This window comes from Camellia sinensis, chromosome 1, assembly GCF_055761805.1.
Source record: "Camellia sinensis isolate YWXY chromosome 1, ASM5576180v1, whole genome shotgun sequence".
NCBI lineage: Eukaryota > Viridiplantae > Streptophyta > Magnoliopsida > Ericales > Theaceae > Camellia > Camellia sinensis.
Window position 1 is genome coordinate 209,986,422 of NC_138961.1, and position 8,881 is coordinate 209,995,302.

General features: G+C 27.9%; 1 protein-coding gene across 1 annotated transcript; it reads right to left on the reverse strand.

Annotated features, from left to right (window-relative positions):
* Positions 1-3,012: 3,012 nt before the first annotated feature.
* LOC114307878 (homeobox-leucine zipper protein HAT9) lies at positions 3,013-5,455 on the reverse strand. The gene is made up of 3 exons (XM_028253333.2): positions 4,210-5,455; positions 4,041-4,120; positions 3,013-3,547 (listed from the first exon to the last, which is right to left on the reverse strand). Exons 1-3 carry the CDS (start codon positions 4,702-4,704, stop codon positions 3,253-3,255), a joined length of 870 nt encoding a protein of 289 aa, XP_028109134.2. The 5' UTR covers positions 4,705-5,455; the 3' UTR covers positions 3,013-3,252.
* Positions 5,456-8,881: the final 3,426 nt, after the last annotated feature.

Here is an 8,881-nt window from a genome sequence, read left to right on the forward strand (position 1 = left end):
ACACATAGCAACTGTGAGTATATATATATATATATATGTTATATTATGTATGTATATATATCTATCAATATGAAAGATTAAGGTTGCGTTTGGTAGAGTTTTATAAATATAATTTGAGAGTATGAGTTGTATTTTGAGTTTGTGAGTTGTGGAATTATGATTTGAGTGTAAAAAATTTGTTTGGTTATGATTTTTGAATAGAGTGTTAAATTGAGTTTTTAAAGTTTGATTTGACACGTGAAGTAAGAAAATTTGTTTGGCTATGAGTTTTGGAAAGAGTTTTCAAAACTTAATTCAAATTGTTATAACTCATAACAAAAAAAATTCTGATCAACACTCCTAACCAAACTCTTTTTAAAATTCAATTAAAAAAATTTATTGTTAATAGAAAATAACATTACTCAATTTTTTAATTGAAAATGTTACAAAAGAAATAATTTTTTTCAAAATAAATATTCAAAAAAATTAAATAATAAATATTTAAATAATCTAAAAAATTTAATAAGTAAAAAATTAAAATAAATATTCAAAAAAATTAAATCGTAAAAATTTAAATATTCAAAAAATTTAAATAATTTAAAATGTTAATATTTTAAATTTAAAAACAACGCTATACTCAAATCGTAACCAAACACATAAAACAAAACTAAATTAAAAAATTATTTTTAAAACTCATAACTAAACACATAAATCGAAACTCTATATTATTTTCACAACTTTACACTCAAATCGTAACCAAATACATAACAATAAAGTTAAAATATTTAAAAAAAATTATAAAATGGAGTTTGAATTTATTTTTATAAAATATTTTAAATTTTTAAAAATTAAAATCGTAATATTTTGAAATTAAAATATTTAAAAATATTCAAAAATTAAAAAATTAAAAAAATCATAACATATTTAAATATTAAAATATTTAAAATCTTAACAAAATTAAAATATTGATTTGAATTGAGTTTTGAAAAGAGTTTTGAATTATGTGTTTAGTTATAAGTTTTGAAAAGTAATGATTATATTTTGAATTGAGTTTTGAGAAATGAGTATAGAATTATGATTTGGAAGCTCAAAATAAATAACACACTCAAATCAACAGATAAAACTATGATTCGAAACTCTTAGCAAACAGAACCTAAGATTGTCTGCACTCAATTTTTGCACACACTCAAAGTTAGTTTTTAATTTTTTATATAATAAAATTATTAAAAAGTCAAAAACGAAAAAAAGTTTTTTTATTATAAAATAAGTCAAAAAATTACAAAAGTCAAAAATCTTTTTTACCAACTTTTCAAAACAAAAAAGTTAATTTTTTGATTTTTTTTTAATTTATTTTGTTTTTTTATAGGTAAAAAATGTGAGAGGTGATATAACTCAAAATGGATAAAAAATTAAAAGTTGACTTTTTATTTTCTTCCCAAAAGACCCTTATCAATCATAATTTATGATATTTTTTATATATGTTTTAATAATCATAATTTATCATATTTTTATATATTTTTTAATTATCCAATACAAATTTATATGAGTCTAACTTGTCTTGTATTTGAGATCAAAATTAGACCGTCCAGTCTAGTCTATGGATCTATTTTTAGTTTCAATATCGATAATTCAAACGATTCAATGTGTAGAAATCGTCGTGCATTATATTCTTATAAAAATCACGTTGATCGGATATCAATAACTATTTGATAGGATCAGATTTTTGTCAACTGTTTATTTTTTCACCATTCAATCAAATAGTTATCGATATTCGATCAACATAATTTTTTATAAAAATATAATATTCAATAAATTCTACCTATTAACGGCTCAAATTATTAAAATAATACACAAAAATAAATTTACCAAACTGAATAATCCAACCTTGAGACAAGCTGAATCCAATTTATAAATCTTATGACCAGGCGATACTGTCCAATCATGATTGCGTCCAAGGCAATTGTTATCTATAGCTCCCATCGGTTTACTTTTCACTTTCTTAACCTTCGATCTGGGCCACAGTGTGCTTCGACTTAAGCTCCACCTTTTGGGATGATATTCCAGGATCATATTTTCTGCAATTGATTTATTGATAAATAAAAATTATATTATTTTTATTATTTATAATTTTAATATAATTTTATTTTTATTTTAATCATCGACTTTTATATTACTAGCGGTTGGGCACACACGATGTGTGTGTAAATTAAATAAATAGGAATAAAAGAAAATAATAATGAAATTAATAATATAATATGTACTTAGCTTAAGTGGTATGAGTCATCATACTTAAACCCATGGTCATGGGTTCAAGCCTTACCCATCTCTTTGTTTAAATTTTTTTAAAAAAATAAAAAACACTGCCACATGGCATGAGGAGAGTAAAGCAAGCTTCACGACACCATATTATGTGTTCACTTTATAATAGTATAGATATTGACACCTTTTATTTTACAATATTATTATAAGAAAACGTGACAAGAAAATGGAACTGATACTTCAACATTCAGTTTACGCATCAAATTTACCGAAGTTGGGTGATTAGGGTCCCATCTAGTAGATTTTTTTTATGGTAGTCTGAGATTATCCCTTTTGTTGTAGTTTATAACAAGCTAAGAAATTGGGAAAAAGCTTCGGACCCCAGTGGGTATTGAGGGGACCCCAGTGGGTATTGAGGAGTCGCGTGTGATTAGTCCAACAAAATAAATTGATTTTTTTTTTTATTTTTATATTTTTCGCCAATCCCATCAAGAAATTAATGAGTGTTGTATTGATTAACAAAATTTTAAAATATTATATATTTTAATATTTTTAAACTCATTAAAAAATATCAATAATCTAACCAAAGAAGATAAGAATATATCTATTCAATTTTTTTTGGACTTAAAATTTTACAAATCGTCAAATATAATTAAGCTTGAAATTTTGAGAGGTACAACCAGAAAAGCATGGCACTGCATGAAAGGAACAGAACATGAGAGAAAGTGAACAACAGTAAATAAAGTACCACATATTAAACACAAACATAGTAACTACAGTAATCCCTTCACACATGTATACTTCTTTAATAATTTACAAACACCTATATATATATATATATATAAATAAAAACAGGATGATCAGATTGATTAGTAAAATTTCTATTTTCTATGAAATCAACTTCCCTATATATTTTTTTTTTTTTTCACTAAATACAATATATTTTCCCTTAACCAACAAAAAAGATAGGGCTCTGAGGGCTCTCTATAATAGTAATAATTACAAATAAATGACTTAACAAGCTGCTGATGGATTAGTGAAGGGATTAAAGAAGTGAGGCTTTGGAGCCATTGCAAATGGGCTGCTGATCTTGGAAGTAGTGTCGGCGGCGGCGGAGGCGGAGCCAATCCTTTCGCAGGAGGGGCACATGCTGAGGGTGGCGGCTGGCAGCTGCATGTAGAAGGGTTGGGGCAGTTTCAGTGCTTTGAGTTCTTGTAATTCTTTTTGTAGCCTTCTGTTCTCATCTGTTAGAGTTTCACAGCATTTCTTCAATAACTCGCAGTCCACTTCAGTTTGCTTCAGCTTTGTCCTGTAAGGTGAAAAAAATCTGATTGTGATATTTTTACGATTTGAAAATATGCTATATATTATCAACAATTTTATACAAAATTTACTTTTAAAATATGGTAAATTTATAAATTATATTCATAACGATGGACATTTTATTTTTAAAGGAAACTTTTGCAATAACACATCATAATTTTGTATAATATTTTCTGTTTGTTTGTGTATTACTACTCCTTAATATGCGTTTTTTTAATATTTTTTATTTTTACTTTCATATTAGATGAATAATTTCATATTATGAAAATTTTAGACTTGAGTAGCACTAATCAAATTAAAAATATATAATTTTGGTAAAAAATTGTTCTTATTATTTTTTGTCATTTTCTTGGAGCTTTTTATTGTTTCTCATCACTTTAATCATGTAAATAACGGATAAAAGTTTTTTTTTTTTTTTTCTAATTAAAATCTAAGAATCCAAACAGATTGTTAGTGTTAGTGGGGTGGAGGACACAAACCTGGCACGCCGATTCTGGAACCAAACTTCAACTTGTCTGGGCCTTAGATTCAACCTCCTCGCCAGTTCTTGTTTCTGTTTCTGTAAATCCAACAAAACAACCAGTTTTGCTCCTCAAAAATGGCAAAAAGCAACAAATCAAACAAAAGCGAGAGAGAGAGAGAGAGTACAGGATTAAGAGTGCTATGTAGCTTGAAGCTTTCCTCTAAAAGGGCAGATTGGTCTTTATTGAGTCTAAGTTTCTTTCTTCCATTAGCACTACCACCATCATCATCTTCATCACTTATAACTCTTGAAGAGACTCTCTCTATCTCTACTTCTTCACTCCCAACCTCTCTCTCCCTCTTCACAACACTCCCATTAGAGAACGACGATGTACCACTGTCTTGACGATACAACAACAACTCAGCAGACTCGTTATTACAACCTTTATTAGCTTCTTGAATTTGATTATAAGTCTCTCCACCACAGAGACCCAAACTCAGCGACGGCTCGAACAAACTTATCGCCTCCTTCTTCGCCAACCGATGATGATGATCGAGCTTATTCGGCCTCTGGTTATCAGCCATCGACGGAGTTTCCACAGCAGCAGCCGATGATGATGATGTGAAACCTAAACCGAGAACGAGGCCTGGGTTATTACAGAGATCATCGTCAAACCCCATCTATGTTTGTGAAAATATTATGTGGGTTTGTGATGTGAAGGAAAAAGAATACAAGGGTTCTGGTGTGGTGAGGGTAACTTGTTGTAAGGTTTGGAGGTGAATGAAGTGTGAGGAGGAAAATGAGGGGGGAGGGAAGAATAAGGAGGAATGGGAAGAGAATGATGAAGACTTTTATTGTTGGGGTTGGGGTTGGGGTTGGGGTTGGGGTTGGGTAGGTGGGTGGCTATGTATGATTATTAATCAAAGGAATGAATAAGGGAAAGGAATGGTGGAGGAGGTGGTGGTGGTGGTCGGGGAGGAGGAATTGTAAAAAGTCTCTGCATCTCTCTCTGCATAGGTTGACCATTTGAACCACACAAGACTATTACTTCTGAGTATGTTTTGAGAATTAATAATGGCAAAATTACAAATTAGTCTACTTTTCAAAAAATAATTGTAGATACAGAAAAAAAATTATATTTATATTTATATTTTTAATTATTAATATTTATAAAATTTACCATTTATTTGTAATTATTTTTTTATAAAGATCATTGATTTAATATTTTTCCATTAATAATTATATAGTTCTAAATATAAAAAAAAAAAATTTAATGAAAAAAATGATAAATATAATATTAGAGGAGTAGATAGCATTTGATTCATCATGTGATAATTATCCTTCTCTCACACACAAGAATCAATGTAGTGAAGAAAGAATTCGCATGGGAATGAAAGACACATCAAGAGAATGATTCGTCCGCCTCCCGCTGCCCGTTAACCTACCAGATTGAGGTTTTGTTTCGCAACAGCTAAACCATCAATATATTTTTCTGCTTTTTTTTTTTAATTATTAGTTAATTTATATTTTAAAATTTGTAAGAATATGTTTGACGTTTTAATCGGTCTAGAAGGATCTACAAAGTAATTTTTTTTTTTTTATTAATTTGTTTATTTTTGCCTTTTGTAGAAGTCTATGGTCCCACAAGGTTATTTCATATTAAGTAGTGCATATCTAAAGGGAAGAGGTTTTTCTTCCAATCTATTAGGTAGGAATACACAATTTAAAACTCATTCCCGCTTATTCACTTTTCCATAAACTTCCTAATATGTTGGATGCTTGGCAAGTTTTAAAAAAAATTAAAAAATTAAAAAATCATTATTTTATGTAAGTCATATCATCTTATTTAAGTCACATCATTTTTTTAACACATCATTTCAAATCCAATCCAAATTCAACCCATATTTCATAAAAAGTCAAAAAATACACTTATTTAAATCATCCCAAATAACCCTTAAATTTTAGAAAATATGTGATTTAGGAATCCTAGAACATGTTTTATAAGTATTTTATTTTTAATAAATCTCTATTTAAAAATATATATTTTAACTTTCTAAAAGAACAGTGACCCTGTTTGGTACAGCTTAATTTCAGCTTATTTCAGCTTTCAGCTTAATTTAAGTTATTTTGATGTGTTTGATTTAGCTTAACAATACAGCTTATAGCTTTTTGTAAGTCAGAAATCAACTTATTCTTTGAGTGGAGCAGGAGAAGCTTAATTTATAAGTCAGAAATCAGCTTATGTTCATAGTTATAAACTATAAGCTATTAAGGTATAAGCTATAAGCACTTTTCCACAGTTCTACCAAACAGGACCAGTATTATGCTTGAGTCTCTAAAACAAATCTTAACGTACTATTCTACTTTTACATATATCAATAATATTTTTTAGTGGCTTGACCTTAATACTGAAGAACTTACGTGGTGAATTTTTTTTCAACGAACGAAAACATTAGGTTAGATAATTAATCTTTCTTTGTTTTGCTTAAGATTTCTATTCTTTCAAGCGTTTTTTTTTTTTTTTTTTTGACAAACTTTTCACTACCTCTAAATTATGAAACCAAATTAATATAATATAGTTAATTCGTTCCAATACATCAATAGTATACAATGAGTAACACCTTATAATTGGTTGGTTGCTAGATATGAGCCGCTAAACTTTAGCATAATATTTTTCATAATAATTGTTTGAAAAGTTCACTTTCTATAGTTTAGCTAACAAAATTTGTTTTTGATTTTTTTTAACTATAAAGTAGTTTGATGAAAATAAATACTAAAAAGATATTTTCACCACAAAAAAATAAAAAAACAAATGTAAAAAAGATGAGTATTTTTTTTTAAATGTTTTTTTCCCCAAAGTATTATTATTATTATTATTATTATTATTATTATTATTATTTTCTTTCTTAAAATAGATTTTTCTTGAAAAGTCAAATGGAAATCATAAGGAAGAGGTTTTATTTGGAATATCAATCATATTAAATGATAAGGAAGAGTTATAGTTTGAAAACAATTCTTGATATTAATTTTGCAAGAGAAAGATTTAACTTGGATTGAAAGTTTCATGTGTAAATAAGAGTGAGGCACCGTTTGGGAAGCAAGATTTGAGAGTTTTTTTTGGTTATTTTAGCCACAAAAAATAAAATAGGTTATTTTAGTCACAACAAACAAAACATCACATCTAACCCATAATCATTACACTCTTCTCTCATAAAAAAAGCCAAAAAAACTAAAAAAGTCAAAAAGTCCTTCCCAAACCAAGCTTTTTAACCCAGGCTAAAATAGTCAAAAAAGTCAAAAAGCCAACTCACTTCCCAAACCAAGCCTAAGTGGGTTTTGAATTATATAAACAATTGGCTAATCATAAGCTCCCACATCAATTGGGTTGTAGCAGTTCCTACCTAATGAGTTGGAGGAAAACCTTCTCCTAACTGTTGTAGGACTACACCATTTTCAAATCATTCATATTATTATTACATTATCAGAACCTTATTTTTTATTTTTTAGCATTGATGTTAGTAGAATATTAGATAGCATTTGTTAATATTTAGTGGTTGTTTGGAATGATTTTAATAAGTAAATTTTTAAATTTTTAAAAAAATATGTGCAGAAAAATAAAGAAGTGATTGACTCAAATAAGTGCACTTATTTAGGAGATACCAAACAAACTCTTAAAAAATTCGAGTGCTAATTTTCACAAGAGCATTGCAATTCAAGGCCAAAAGTTAGACCCAATTTCTAGACCCGGTGATGTGTCAAAAAGATAATTGGTTAATAATTAAATATTCTCTAATTATTAACCAATCATTTTCCTAACACATCACTAAATTTAAAAAATGTATCTAAAAAATGTACTTGTATATCATTTTTCTTTTCACAAACATAGGTCTTCTCTCATGTAATTGGATGCCCATCATTAAAGACATATTAGACTCTTTTCAAAATCAACAATGCTAATGGAGATTGAAAAAATATCTTTAGAAAATGAAATAGGCAGTCGAGATTCATTCTAATATGTCCACATCTTTCTAAGATTAAATTCACACCCCACGTTTTATTATCAAATAATTTTTCCATATGCCTTTTCTACTTTCTAATTTTTTTTTTTCCTTTTCAAAAGTTGAACGGGGATGACTAAAGGATTATTATTGGATACCAAACTTTTCTTGTCCATTCTTTTAACCGGTCACACATAAACTTCCTCCACTCCATGCTCCGTTTGACTAACTACTAGGGATGGGTAGCCATTCATACATGTTACATTGTTTACCAGTTGAAAAAAATGATCTACTGACCGAATTTAATATATAAAAGATTTATCTACAATGATATTTCATTGAAATTTCTAAAAATGTGAGACACAATGTTTGAAATGCTAAGACATTAAAAGCCACTTCATATGTATAAGATTCTGTAATTTTATTTGTATAGCATTATTCTTGCCAATATTGTCTATAAAAAATAAAAAAATGTTATATATATATATATATTTTATATTTTATTTTGTATCATTGTCTATGTGGATATTTATGATTGCTTCTGCTATTTGAAAAAAAAATATTAAAAAAATAATAAAAACAAATAATATAGTGTCATCATATAACTAGTCATATATAAACCAACTAGGTGTAGCCTAGTTGGCCACCTTATTTTTTTTAGAGCTTAGTCCCAAGGAAGTCATGGATTCAATTCCCCTTAGGGGAGTTGAATTAAGAGAGTGCAATCACTTAGTTGCTTTGGGTGGAGAGATTTTCTCTCATAGATGCTAATCTAACAACTAACATTTGCCGATAAAAAAAAAACTAACCATATAAAACAGTTAAAAAATAAAAAGAAAAGTAATATATAGGGGTCTTC